General features: G+C 42.9%; 1 protein-coding gene across 7 annotated transcripts in view; it reads left to right on the top strand.

The window, feature by feature from the left end:
* KIAA0319 (KIAA0319 ortholog) overlaps positions 1-14415 on the top strand; it is a 106406-nt gene that overhangs the window by 50210 nt on the left and 41781 nt on the right. For all 7 annotated transcript variants that reach the window (XM_074398510.1, XM_074398512.1, XM_039462715.2 and 4 more), the window contains exons 4-8: positions 3971-4163; positions 9429-9527; positions 11076-11173; positions 12414-12501; positions 13526-13618. In XM_074398510.1, coding sequence (XP_074254611.1) covers positions 3971-4163; positions 9429-9527; positions 11076-11173; positions 12414-12501; positions 13526-13618 — 571 coding nt within the window. The remainder of the gene's footprint in view (positions 1-3970; positions 4164-9428; positions 9528-11075; positions 11174-12413; positions 12502-13525; positions 13619-14415) is intronic.

The following is a 14415-nucleotide window of genomic DNA, read 5'->3' as shown; positions in this document are numbered from 1 at the left end:
TTTTGTTAGAGACGGGATTTCGCCATGTTGCCCAGGTTGGTCTCAAACTCCTGAGCTCAAGTGATCTGCCTGCCTTGGCCTCCCAGAGTGGTAGGATTACATATGTGAGCCAACTCACCCTGCTGATAACACGCTGTCTTCCACTGAAATACAGATTTTCTTCTGAAGTACAAGAGATGTGTAGGCAATCTCCGAATAAGTGTTCATAAAAATTAGATGCATAGCGTAATAAGAAACCAGATATTCAAGCCCAATACACTGATGTACACCTGTAATCCCAAGTACTTGGGAGGCAGAGGTAGAATTGCTTGGGCCTAAGAGTTAGAGAGCAGCCTGGGCAAGATGGTGAGACCCCCTCTCTTAAAACAGAAAGAAACAAAAGAAACATTATTTCATTGTGACACAGTGCCAAGTTTGGAATTCATGACAGAAACTAAGATCTCTTCTCTCACCCAAAAAAAAAAAAAAAAGTAAAATAGTTCCATTGGTAAAGGTACCTAGAAAATTTAATGGGGAAAGAATAGTCTTTTCAACAAATGGTGTTAGGACAGCTGGATACTTACATGCAAAAGAATAAATTTAGACCCCTACTTCTTACCTTATTTTTAAAAAATTAACTCAAAATGGACCAATCATTTCAATATAAGTTAAAACTATAAAATACATGGAAGAAAACTCAGCATAAATCTTTGTAAACTTGGGCTAGGCAGTTATTTCTTAGTACATCAAAAGCATAGGATTAAAATAGAAAAATGGTAAATTTGAATTAATCAAAAGTAAAAGCTTTTGTATTTCAGATGACAACATCAAGAAAGGGAAACTTTCTTGATGGGATAAATATACCACAAAATGGGATAAATATACCATAAATATTGTATATGCTGAATATATAAATAACTCCTACAACTTAATAATAAAAAGACAAATAGCCTAATTCAAACATGGGCAAAGGATCTGAATGGAATTTCTCCAAAGATCATAGAAGAATGGCCAACAAGCACATGAAAAGCTGCTGTGCACCACTAATCTTTAGAGAAATGCAAATCAAAACCACAATGAGATGCTTCACATCGACTGGATAGCTAGAGAAAAACTAAAAACAGATCGTAAGTGTTAATCAGGATGTAGAGAAACGGGAACTCTCATACATTGCTGGTGGGAATGTGAGATGTTACAGCCACTTTGTTTTTGTTTTTTGAGAGATAGGCTCTTGTTCTGCACCCAGCTTGAAATGCTGAGGTGCCACATGGCTTACTGCAGCCTTAAACCCCTGGGCTCAAGTGATTCTCTTGCCGCCGTAGCTGGGACTATGTCGTGTGCACCACAAAGCCTAACTAATTTTTTATTTTTATTTTTGTAGAGATAGAGCCTCACTCTGTTGCCCAGCCTGGTCGCAAACTCATGGGCTTAAACAGTCCTCCCGCCTTGGCCTCCTAAAATGCTGAGATTATAGGTTTGAGCCACTATGCCTGGCCCTAGTGTAGCTGCTGTGGAAGACAGCCTTGCATTTTTTCAAAACCTTAAATGCAGTTATCATGACTCAGCAGTTTCACTTCTGGGTATTTACACAAGAGAAACAAAACATGTCTATATAGAAACTTGTACATGAATATTCATAACAGCACTATGCATGAAATAGTGCCATTGAATAGGACGTCTATGAAAAATAAATCAAGATCAAACTTGTAGAGGATACAGGACATTTTTTCTAACTGTGTTTTCCAGTGGACAAGACTAGAGAAATCACCTAAAACAAGCTGTTTTAAAGTAAATGAGTATAGAACATAGAAACAAGAGCCATTTGGGACTTTTACTGAGGAGGCCCAGCTGAACTTGAAGGCTGAAGTGGGCGATACTGGTGCTCAGTGGCTTCCATGGAGGATCCGTTTTCCTTTGGAGGGGTGTGTCAGGGAGGACCTTGTCCTGATGACTCAGTGAGGAGCTCTGTGGTGGAGGTTGTGGGCGGATTATTGAATAGTGAAGGGAAGAACTGGCATCTGATTCCAGCCTGGAGATGCAGCATGGTAGAAAAGTGAATGTTGTAGAGAAAAGCAGGACAAGGGTTTTCTTCCCCCTCAGCCATTTCTGGCTTAGTGACCCCAACCCAAGGTACCTTAATTTCTCTGACCACCGCCTACCTTCATTCTTTATTTCAGCTTGGCAATAATTTTTCAGGACTTCATAAAACTAAAAACAAAAAAATCCCCCAATTTATCCCATGGGATTTGCAGAGCCCCCAGTATAAAATGCTGTGCACACATATTCTACAGCCCTGGTTTGTAGTAATTCTAAATTTCATACTGTTCTTAGAGAGTCACAGCTTAATCCATAGCACTCACTTCACAATCCCAGATGCCTGAAAATTCAATTAAATCAAACATCTGAAAATTATATAGTAGACCCACTACCTGATTTTTAAAATGTAGGTCGATTGGTTTCTCTTAGTTTGATCATACAGCGTAATTTCATTATTTTTTTTGTTTGTTTGTTTGTTTTTTTTTTTGCTTTGGTTCTGGAAATGTAGTTGCAGAAGGTTTCACAAGTTGCCCGGTAAATATCTGGAACCCAGTGGGAGCTCAATTGCTGTTAGTGGTGATACCAGTGATCACACCTCCAAGCACAAAATTTATGCTGTATCCTTACTCACTTTTCTCAATTGTAGAAAAGAGTAGTTATCTTTTCAGTTAGCACCGATGCCCCCCTCTCTGATTTACATTTGAATTACAGCTTTTCTTTCTGTGGGTTTCTCACTGTACATGGCCTCTGTGGGTCTTCTGTATTCTAAGAACTTTACTTACCTGGCTCCACACAGTTACTGACTTTGAGTCTCAGAGGATATTTTATTATCATATTATGAGAATTTTCCCTCTGGCATACACTATTTAATTAAAAAACTTTAACTTGACTAACTGTAACTTTATCGGTCATACATAATGGATAAATGAATAAATATGATTTACTCTAGAAGCCTGTTGACTACTGAATTATTCGATTGTGTTCAGTTGTTGCTTTAGTGATTGTCTCAGCTTGTTTTGCTGCAACAAAATACCATTGTATTAATCCATTCTCACACTGCTATAAAGACATACCCAAGACTGGGTAACTTATAAAGGAAAGAGGTTTAATTGACGCACAGCTCTGGATGGCTTGGGAGGACTCAGGGAACTTGCAGTCATGGCAGGTGAGAGAGAGCAAGCGGGGGAAATGGTAGATGCTTATAAAACCACCAGATCTCGTGAGAACTCACTATGGCAAGAACAGCATGGAGGAAACCATCTCCATGATCCCGTTTCCTCCATCTGATCTCTTCCTTGACACATGGGGAGTATAATTCAAGATGAGATTTGGGTGGGGACACAAAGCCTAGCCATATCAACCGTGATCTGGGTGGTGTAACCTTGTATAACTCACAGTTCTAAAGTTCGGAGGTCTGAGATCAGGATGCCAGCAGGGTTGGGTTCTTGTGAGGGTTTCTTGGAGGTAGTCATCTTTTTGCTGTGTCCTGACATGGAGGAAAGACAACTAGCTAGCTGTCTCTCCTCTTCTTATAAAAGCACTAATCCCATTTATGAAGGCTTTATCCTCATAATCTCATTAATTCCCAAAGGCTCTACCTCCAAATACTACCACATTGAGGGTTAAGATTTCACCAAATGAATCTGTGGGGTGTCGGGGGAGGTGTGGGGCAGAAGCATTCAGTCCAGTGAACTGATTAGTTTAGGGGCTACTGTAATTACTTTCTCGTTCTTTATTTTGAGTGTTTGTGTGTTCACCTGTACTAATCGTCCAACCCACAGTTGCCTTATATTTCTAATAGATGGCAAAGAGTGTACTTGAGAGTTTTGGAATATTGTTCATGGCATTTCAAACATTACTGAAGCTAGTTTATGAAAAAGGTAACACTGAGTTGCTGGGAGAATTGAACTTTTTTTTTTTTTGTAACTATTTGTCCTTGTAATTGATCTCTTAGGTTCTAATGCCTTCCCATAGTCCTCCTCCAGCAAGCCTGGAACTCAGCCCAGCCGCCATGGAGAAAAGCCCAGTGCTCACAGTCACCGCGGGGAGTACAGAGCACAGCTTTCCAACACCTCCCACTAGCACAGCCCTCTCTGGGTCCACCCCACCTGAACGACCCATATCTCCTACCACTGCTCCCGGGACAGGTAACTTTGAAAAAATATAATTGGAAGAGACGTACTGAAGAAAGGCTGTAGAATGTGGTAGTCACGGCTTTCAAAGTTGACTCATTCCCTCCAAGCACATTTTGAGCATCTAGTCAGAAACGGTGCTGCATACTGGGAACAAAAAGAAGAATAAGACAGTGTCTTTTAGGCTAGGCGGGGTGGCTCACGCCTGTAATCTCAGCACTTTGGGAGGCCGAGGCAGGTGGATCATGAGGTTAAGAGATTGAGACCATCCTGGTCAACATGGTGAAACCCCATCTCTACTAAAAATACAAAAAATTAGCTGGGCATGGTGGTGCGTGCCTGTAATCCCAGCTACTCAGGAGGCTGAGGTTGCGGTGAGCCAAGATCGCACCATTGCACTCCAGCCTGGGTAACAAGAGTGAAACTCCGTCTCAAAAAAAAAAAAAAAAGACAGTGTCTTTTCCCTCAGGGACTCCATAGTCCAGGAGAAGAGACTGACAGGTAAAGAGGTGGTTCTGATACAATGTGGTGAGTGCTGTAAGAGGCTGCTGTTGGGGCAGAGGGGCACCTTGACCCACTAGGAGGGCCCCGGGATGCCTTTCCAGAGGAGATGCTAGGGTAGAGTGAGCCGGCAAAAATGGCATTGATCTGTTGTTCAGGTTGAGGGAGCAACATGTTTAATGACAATAGTCATCATTGTATTTATTGAGCACCTATAGAGTGCCAGGCAGTATGTTCAGTGTTTCATCCATCATCTCATTCATCACCTATGCAAAAAAAACAGAAGTTCAAGAACTCCTGGGACATTCTGGAAGAAGTGTAAGGGGTTCAGTGTGGCTGGAACTGGAGTGGCAAGCAGGGCAAGAACTGGAAAGATCATGTATTTTATGCTAAAGATTCTGCACTTTACTGGATGGGTTTGGAGAATCCCTGAATGCTTTTAAGCAGGAAAGCAAAATGATCAGATTTGTATTAAGAAAATAGTGTTGGCCAGGCGTGGTGGCTCACGCCTGTAATCCCAGCCTTTTGGGAGGCCCAGGCGGGTGGATCATGAGGTCAGGAGTTCGAGACCAGCCTGGCCAACATGGTGAAACCCCATCTCTACAAAAAAAATAAATAAATAAATGAAAAGGACTGGGCATAGTGGTGCACGCCTGTAATCCCACCTACTTGGGAAGTTGGGGCAGGAGAATTGCTTGAACTTGGAGGCAGTGGTTACAATGAGCCGAGACAGTGCCACTGTACTCCAGCCTGGGTGACAGAGAAAGACTCTGTCTCAAAAAAAGTAAAAAATGAAAACAAAAGAAAAAGAAAATTGTGTGGAGTTGACTAAGTTGACCAGAGGCAACAAGATCCATGGAAAGGCTATGGTGAGCAGCTGCAGGAATGGAGGGAAGAAACTCGATTCAGGAGGTAGCAAGGGAGCAGAATCATAATGATTAGATGAGTGACTGAATGAAGGTAAGGATGAAGGAAGAGGATGCTAAGATATATGAAAATACAGAACTGAAATTAGATGAGCAGTTGGGCTGAAGATAAAGGATTACGAGTCATCAGTGTGGAGGTGACAGTTGAAGGCACAGGGGACATAGAAGATCATCTGGGGAGACAGTGGGAGTGAGCTAAGGAGAGGCCTGAGTATGGGACTTGAGGGACATCATTATATAAGGAGCTGACAGTGCAGAATGAGCCTGTAAATCTGATTGGGTAGTTGTGCCAGAGAGGTGGGAGGTAAAGAGGAAAGCTAGAATCTGGGAAGAAAGGAAGGGGAGAGTTCTACAGAGGAGGATAAAACCATTTTCCATTTAACCTTCTAAGGTTCAGACTAGTGCCCCTTTAACAAAAGATAGATGAACAAGAGAAAAAAACAAGTTTATAACATGTACATCTTACCTATACATGAGAGATACCCAGGGAAATGAGGAAATCTCAAAGAGGTAGCCTGGAACTCTGGCTTATATAGCATCTTGAACTAAAGAAAAGAAGGTTGTGGGGAAGCCAAGTGGCCAGAGGTGCCCAGAACAGCAAAGTAAGCAAGAGTGGGGCTTATGCAGATTTGTCAGGACCTTCTCCACTGATGGGGATCCCTTGGGATTTAGTCACCCTTCTCTTCCTGGTATAGAAAGGGACATTGTTACAAATGGGGATTTCTGGCCTGGCGCAGTGGCTCACGCCTGTAATCCTAGCACTTTGGGAGGCTGAGGTGGGCAGATCATGAGGTCAAGAGATTGAGACCATCGTGGCCAACATGGTGAAGCCCCATCTCTACGAAAAATACAAAAATTAGTGGTGTGTGGTGGTGCGCACCTGTAGTCCCTGCTACTCGGGAGGCTGAGGCAGGACAATTGCTTGAACCTGGGAGGTGGAGGTTACAATGAGCCAAGATTGTGCCACTGTGCTCCAGCCTGGGTGACAGGGAGACTTCATCTCAAAAAAAAAAAAAAAAATTAGCCAGGCATGGTGGCATACACCTGTAATCCCAGCTACTTGGGAGGCTGAGGCAGGAGAATTGCTTGAACCCAGGAGGTGAAGGTTGCAGTAAGCTGAGATCACACCACTGCACTCCAGCCTGGGCAACAGAGCGAGACTCTGTCTCAAAACAAAACTAATGGGGATTTCCTTTGTGGATACCAGTTCCCCTTACAAAGGAGTAACTTCTGTTTTCAGAGCTCCTCTTTGCTGTTTCTCAAAAAAAAAAAAAAAAAAAAATCAGCTCAAAATAATCCATGTATCAAAGAGTTATAGTTTCAGTAGCATAGTCTAGTCTCCTACAGTCTGTGAACCAAAAGTAACCGAGACAGGTCTCATTAATTTAGAAAGTTTATTTTGGCAAGAATGTACCAGGGACACAGCCTCAGGAGGTCCTGATGCCGTGTACCCAAGGTGGTCAGGGTACAGCTTGTTTGTTTGTTTTGAGACAGAATCTTGCTCTGTCACCCAGGCTGGAGTGCAGCGGCGTGACCTCGGCTCACTGCAACCTCTGCCTCCGCAGTTCAAGCGATTATCTTGCCTCAGTTTCCTGAGTAGCTGAGATTACAGGCACCCACTACCATGCCTGGCTCATTTTTGTATTTTTAGTAGAGAAAGAGTTTCTCCGTGTTAGTCAGCCTGGTCTTGAACTTCTGCCCTCAGGTGATCTGCCTGCCTCAGTCTCCCAAAGTGCTAGGATTATAGGTGTGAGCCACTGTGCCTGACCACCTTGGTTTTATACATTTTAGGGAGACATAAGACATCAGTCAGTATGTGTGAGACACACATTGGTTCAGTCCAGAAAGGCAGGGCAACCGGAAGGGGGTGTTTTAGGTCATAGGTAGATAAGAGACAAAGGTTGCATTCTTTTGAATCTTTGATCAGCCTGTCACTGAACACACAATGTACTTGTGAGAGGGTGAAGAGGAATAGTCACTTACGCCTTGTCTGACTCAGTGAATCTGCGTTTTTATGTAAACAATAGGGCAGAGAAAGCAATTAGATATGCATTTGTCTCAGGTGAGCAGAGGGACGACAGAGCCCTGTCCCTTGTCCTGCACCCGTGAAGAGAAGCTATCGATTTACATGGCCAAGGTGAAATTCACCAAAACTGTTCTAGGGTAAAGATCTTGAGACCCACGAGGAATCTTCTCGTGGGCAAGTTGTAAGGGAGGAATGTAGCTTTTTTATGTTTGTAGTTATCTTATTTAGGAATAAAATGAGATGGAGGTTTGCCTGACACACCTCGCAGCTTGACTTTTCCCTTTGGCTTAGTGATTTGGGAGTCCCGAGGTTTCGTTTCTTTTCACAAGTCATATCTTGGCTTAGCATGTTCCAATCTCCTGTAGTTCCAAAAAGGAAGATGTGCCAAAACTCCAGGTATTGCAAAGGCCATGGTGAGGATTGCAGAGCTTCCATTAGATTGTCCAATAAAGAAGTTATTAGAATATGTAAGACCTAAGGGTCAGTTTCCTGAGCTTTTCTGTGGGCCATGTATTTCGGAGATTACTCTCTCTAACTTTTGTATTTACTTTGATTCTGAGCTTCAGTTGAGAGAAAGATAATAGTGGAAGAGAAGCTGTGTAGTCTACGGAAAAAGAAACTGGCCTGAGAGTTTGGCCCAGGATCTGTGGGTTTTAATAGAACCTACTGCACATAGTTGTAATGAGGATTAAATGAACTGATCATTTTAAAGCCCTTGGGACAATGCCTGGCACAGTTTAATCGGGTATATAAGTGTTTGTTGAAATAAATACCTTTAAATTAATTGATTATTGGTGGACCTATTGCTAATTATCCATAGCCTTGGACAACGTTGCCCTTCTAGGATTTAATCTCCCCATCTGTAACATGATAGGTTTGGGTCAACGTTCCTTCTAGGTCTATAGTTCCTGACTTTCAGGGCAAAGAGTTAGTGAAAGTGGCAAGAGAGGAGCCAGCAAAGCCACAGAGAGCCTCTGCAGCTGATCTAGGAGCATGTGAGGCATTGAGGCCTGAGGAGAGGAGGGGGTTAAAACAAGCAGCCTGCCCACTTCTCCTGGCAGGGTCCCTCTGCAGAGCACTCAGCTTTAAAAAAAAAAAAAAAAAAAAATCTTTGATTTTTCTCTATTTATTATCTGGACATACCACAATATATTTTATAAGTGAAACTAATGTCTAGTGGACGCGAACCGATAGAATGGATGAATATATCAATGTCATCCTGGTTATAGAGAAAGTAAACAAGTATTGTTCTGAATGCTCCCTTGGCGGATAAGCACTTTTCATAAGAGTTAATGTTCCCGCTGCTTAAGTTAAATTAGGCTTTTTATATTGAGGGTGACTGGATTTTGTTTTGGAAAGGTTCCAAGTACAAGGCCATTAGCAGTAATTCATGAGAACTGAGTGGAGTAGGACTAAGGAGACAGAAACACTTCGGATTACACTCAGTCTTTTTCTATCTAAAAATAGCTCACACCAGGGAGTCAAGAAAGGCTGGGAGCAAGGGAGAAAAGGGACCCAATCCACGATTGTGTGAGACCTGTTTCACGCAACTCGTCACCCAATCAATACATTGCTCAGTCAATTTGAATCATCATTTTTGTCACAGTGCCAACTCATGTATGCGGTTTAAAGCCCTGCACTATAATATGGGCACAGTTCAGTTTCTAGACAGAGGAAAAACGTGCCTTAGCTAAAATCGTGTGAAGAACTATTACAAAAGCATATGCTATTTTATGTTATGGATACTAAAAACAGATCTATTGTAGAACTGTAATGCAACATCATTGTATTATATAATTGCATGTATTATTTCTAATTAACTTTTAGTGAAAGAACTGATGGTATCGGCTGGAGATAACTTAGTAATAACTTTTCCCGACGACGAAGTTGAGCTGAAGGCCTTTGTTGTGCCAGCGCCACCTGCAGGTGAGAGTTTAACCTTCCTCCCTCCCCGCCAGGAAGTGGGTGTTCTCCCTCAGCAGGTCCTGACAGGCCGTTTACAACGCAGATTCTTTTTCACAACATCACACAACGTCACAAACCAAACTGGAAGACAAGGCTTTGATTATCCTAAGCATCAACATTTGTTGAAATAGTTTAAAATGGAGTAAGAGCAGCACTTTGGGAGGCCGAGGCGGGTGGATCGCGAGGTCAGGAGATCGAGACCATCCTGGTCAACATGGTGAAACCCCGTCTCTACTACAAATACAAAACATTAGCTGGGCATGGTGGTGTGTGCCTGTAATCCCAGCTACTCAGGAGGCTGAGGCAGGAGAATTGCCTGAACCCAGGAGGCGGAGGTTGCGGTGAGCCGAGATCGCGCCATTGCACTCCAGCCTGGGTAACAAGAGCGAAACTCCGTCTCAAAAAAAAAAAAAAAAAAAAAAAAAAAAAAAATGGAGTAAGAGTCTAGGACATTAAATACAGTAGATAGTGTTTAGTTGGTCAGGATGGAAAGTCATAACTTTCTGATGATGCAAAGCAGAGCAGGACAGGCTGCCACGCTGCAGCTGTTGACCTGGGATAACCTACAGAACCTGGGAGGACTCCCCTGGAACGAGAGGGAAGTGGTGCGCACCCCCAGGTTTGTTCGCAGATGCTGTGGTGTTGACAGTCACGGCTCTGAGCTTCTCAGGATACCTCACACTAGCTGCTCAAAAAAATTCAGTGAAAATGCTCTTCTGCTTGTCCAGCGCTCTGCCATTCAGTGAACATTTGACCTGGGACCTGTGGCCTGTCAGATGCATTTTTTTTTAACGTAGACTCATTCTTAAGATGTTTGACTATTTCTCATTGAGGTTAGTTCCTTAATTAATTTTTTTCTCCATCACATATGGGTCAAATTTTTATAACTAGAGATGATAATATTTGGCATTTGCATTTTAATCCTTTGAGATGAGGTACCTTATATTTTAACTACTAACATCTGAAGGTGGGAGACAGTTTCATCTTCACAGAGACATGTTTACATTCTGTTTTCACGTCCTTAAATAAACCCCTACAATAGATCAAATGAACTGAAATCTCCTTGCCTTTTGTTAAAAACAGAAAAGTACAGTGGATTATACTATGTTAAAACTGATACGGATCATCAGATGTAGCACCCTAGTAAAAAAAGTCATCAAATACTAATGGTTAAATTAGGGAGGGTTTTTTTTTTAACTTTATACATTTAAAAAAATTCTTGTAAGTTGTATGCTTTTATAACAAAAAAAGAAATTTTATATTAAGAAGATACATATTATTCTTTACTTGGCTGATAGTTGAAAATCAAGTTCATAAAATGATAGCAAAAGTGAGGGGATATAAACAAATAAATAAAAACTATATAAGTTAAAAAAAAAAAGAAAGCAGAGTTTAGTATATCTAAAGAAATCTATACTGGTAGTTTTAAGGCTATCATTGTCCCTCTGCCCAGGTTACCTAGTGACCTCTGAGAATTTATAACTACTCATATTTATTTTTTGCTCTCAGAAACAACCTACAACTATGAATGGAGTTTAATAAGCCAACCCATAGACTACCAAGGTGAAATACAACAAGGACACATGCAGACTCTCAACCTCTCTCAGGTAAGTAACTGGAGGCAGGTTGTGTTTGATAGCACAGCATAGTGGCACAGAGCTCAGCTCATACCTTCTTCGCTGTGGAACCCAAACATCTTTCTTTTTTTTTTTTTTTTTTTTTGGAAACAGCCTCACTCCGTTGCCCAGGCTGGAGTGCAGTAGTGCAGTCAAGCTTACGGCAACCTCCGCCTCCCGGGTTCAAGTGATTTTCCTGCTTCAGCCTCCTGAGTAGCTGAGATTACAGGCGCACACCACCACGCTGGCTAATTTTTTTGCATTTTTAGTAGAGATGGGATTTCACCGTGTTGGCCAGGCTGGTCTTGAATGCCTGACTTCAAGTGATCTACCCTCCTTGGCCTCCCAAAGTGTTGGAATTATAGGCATGAGCCATCACGGCTGGCCACAAGTGTCTTTCTTATGGTAAGACCACAAGAAGGATATGAATGAATAAAGTTTCAGCTATGCAAGAAACCAGGCAGGTGGTTAAGAGGCTTCAGATGGCTTTTCTTGATTTGAGTTACTTGGTGTGCCTCAGCTTGGGGAAAAGAGTCTGCGTGTCCCACAGGCACTTCAGTGAGGTTAAAACCTGTTCTAACACTCGCTCTCCTTGCAGTGTTAAGTACATTCGACTTATCTCTGGTTCTCAATCAGGCGCATCTCTAGAGTTGCCAATAATTCCATCCCGGGTCACAGATCGCCCTATGCCGTATTGCTGTATGATACAAGCATTCACAAAAAACACGCCGTCTTTCTGGCCTAGGAGGTTATGTAAACTGACTTTGCCGCTAGAGGTCTGGTTTCCTACCAGATGATTGACTTTGTCTCCTGGGACCACACAGCTCATGGTGCAGCGTGGACTTGCATCATTCCCATGTCACTGAGCTCTGGTTCTCAAAGTGTGGCGTCCAGCCACCTGCAGCCAGCCCACCAGAGCTAGGTGGTAAAAGTGCTTGGTTCATACACACACGGTTGAGGACTGCTGTCCTCTGCTGGTCCATCTTACTTAGGCCTCTATGAGGCCCTCTGTAGCGAAGCTAAAGGCCTGTCTAGGTGATCCTTAGTGTTCCGGAATTCAGGCTTCAAACGCGTGGCAGCCTCTAGACAGATCCAGATGAGACTCCCTGCTGAGCCGCTTCTCCATGCCGACTTTAGGAGCATGGCTTCTGGGATATTTTTTCTTTTACTAGGTAATGGACCCATCATAGCTTTTGCAAGTTGACTTGTGTAACTTTTCTTTATGTTACAGTTGTCCGTCGGACTTTATGTCTTCAAAGTCGCTGTTTCTAGTGAAAATGCCTTTGGAGAAGCATTTGTCAATGTCACTGTTAAGCCTGGTAAGCCTGTGTAAGAGAATGGCCTCCTGTTGTACACATTTATCTCAATGTTCGGTGCCTGGATGACTGTCTATCTATCTGTCTGTCTGTCTGTCTAGAGAGAGAGAGAGAGACAGAGAGAGAGAGAGACAGAGAGAAAATCTATTTTATATTAGACTCTATGGTAGAGAAAACATGCAAAGATTATGGTTTTGTTTTATTGTGTTGTGTTGTAATTTCTGTATAACAGGGCTTGCTTGACAAGGTTATTGCTGGCTGCTCTTGAATGGTGGCGAATCTTCCTTAGCCCTCTCTAGCTGGCAATTACTCCATCCACCCTAACTTCTACATACACTCTCCATGAGTCAGCTTCACCTTCGGAGCAGGGGCATGTTAAATACATTCAATGGAGCAACCAGGAGGTCAGGGGAAAATGTGTGCCCATCAGTCAGTGCATTCTTGTGAATTAGAAACTGGTAGTTCTTGAGCTGGGCGGTCACAGCCCTGGCTTGGTGAGTGGAACAGCTGGCTTTCAGCCTCCACCACCCCCTCACCTGTGCTGAGAGCACAACCTACACAGTTAAGGTAAACCTCCCCCGAACCAACTTCAGCCCAACCCTCGGACCTGACAGCTCTAAATTTTGCATACTCTGCCTGGTTATTTTTACAGCTGAAGCATGGTTGGGAGTGGTGGCTTGCCTTTAGTCAGATATTGAAGATCCAGTTAATCCCAGGAGCTGGAACTGTAACTCCTTGCTCCTGCTCTGGAATTACTGCTCATGTTCTGTGACCAGCCCCTTGGTTATTATTGCATGTCTTAACTGAGCCTGGGCTTACATTCAAAAGTGTAAATGTACAGACAAGCTCCTGAAATCCACAGAGACTCCAGACTTTAAAAAGTGCTCTCCACAGTTGAGGCCGGTAGGGTAAACACCTCCTTGACAGGACATTTATCATCAGTTTTTGAAAGCAGATAATTTTCTGTGGGTGAGGACATATGCATACACAACGTGGGCTCAGTCACTGCCCTTTTTTTCTGTTGCAGCCAGAAGAGTCAGCTTGCCACCTGTAGCAGTTGTTTCTCCCCAAGTGCAGGAGCTCACTTTGCCTTTGACGTCAGCCCTCATTGATGGCAGCCGTGCGTATCCTGTGATAGTTCAGGGATTTTTTTTTTTTTTCTCTGCATGCCAGGAAGTATAATGGGTGCTCTGCATCAAGGCTGGGAGGACTTAGGGGCTGTTACTCGGATAAACGATCACTTCCTTCCTCAGTTTTTTGTCTTTAGTTCCTTTAGCTTCTCCGCTCTGTGCTTATTTTCCCTTCAGCTTTTGTCTGTTCTATTAGAAAGTTCTTTAGGGCCTGGCCATTTAATTGGGAATTAGAGCAACCGTTGAAGAATCCTCTTCTGGTGTGGTATATATGATTAGTGGTTAGAAAATCACTGTATAGATACATCTTTATGTGTGTAAATTATTTTAGAAGATTACTTTAAAAGAATTAATTAGACACCAGGGAGGAGCTCCCATTAGATTATTTTAAAAGAATTAATTAGAAGCTAGAGAGGAGCTCCTGTGATCCTCAGGAGGGGAAGCACCCCCAACCAGATGGGAAAATCACTTTTTTTTTTTTTAATAGAGTTCGGCTCTGTCACCCAGGCTGGAGTGCAGTGGCGTGATCTCAGCTCACTGCAACCTCCACCTCACTGCAACCTCCACCTCGTAGGTTCAAGCACTTCTCCTGTCCTAACCTCCTGAGTAGCTAGGATTATAGGAGCACGCCACCACACCTGGCTAATTTTTTATTTTTAGTAGAGACAGGGTTTCACCATGTTGGTCAGGCTGGTCTTGAACTCCCAATCTTGTGATCTGCCCACCTCAATCTCCCAAAGTGCTGGAATTACAGGCGTGAGCCACCATGCCTGGCCTGGTAAAATCA

Source organism: Saimiri boliviensis, chromosome 4 (genome assembly GCF_048565385.1).
Source record: "Saimiri boliviensis isolate mSaiBol1 chromosome 4, mSaiBol1.pri, whole genome shotgun sequence".
Taxonomy (NCBI): Eukaryota; Metazoa; Chordata; class Mammalia; order Primates; family Cebidae; genus Saimiri; species Saimiri boliviensis.
The sequence above is the reverse complement of the archived record's forward strand: the minus strand, read 5'-3'. Positions and strand labels throughout refer to the sequence as shown.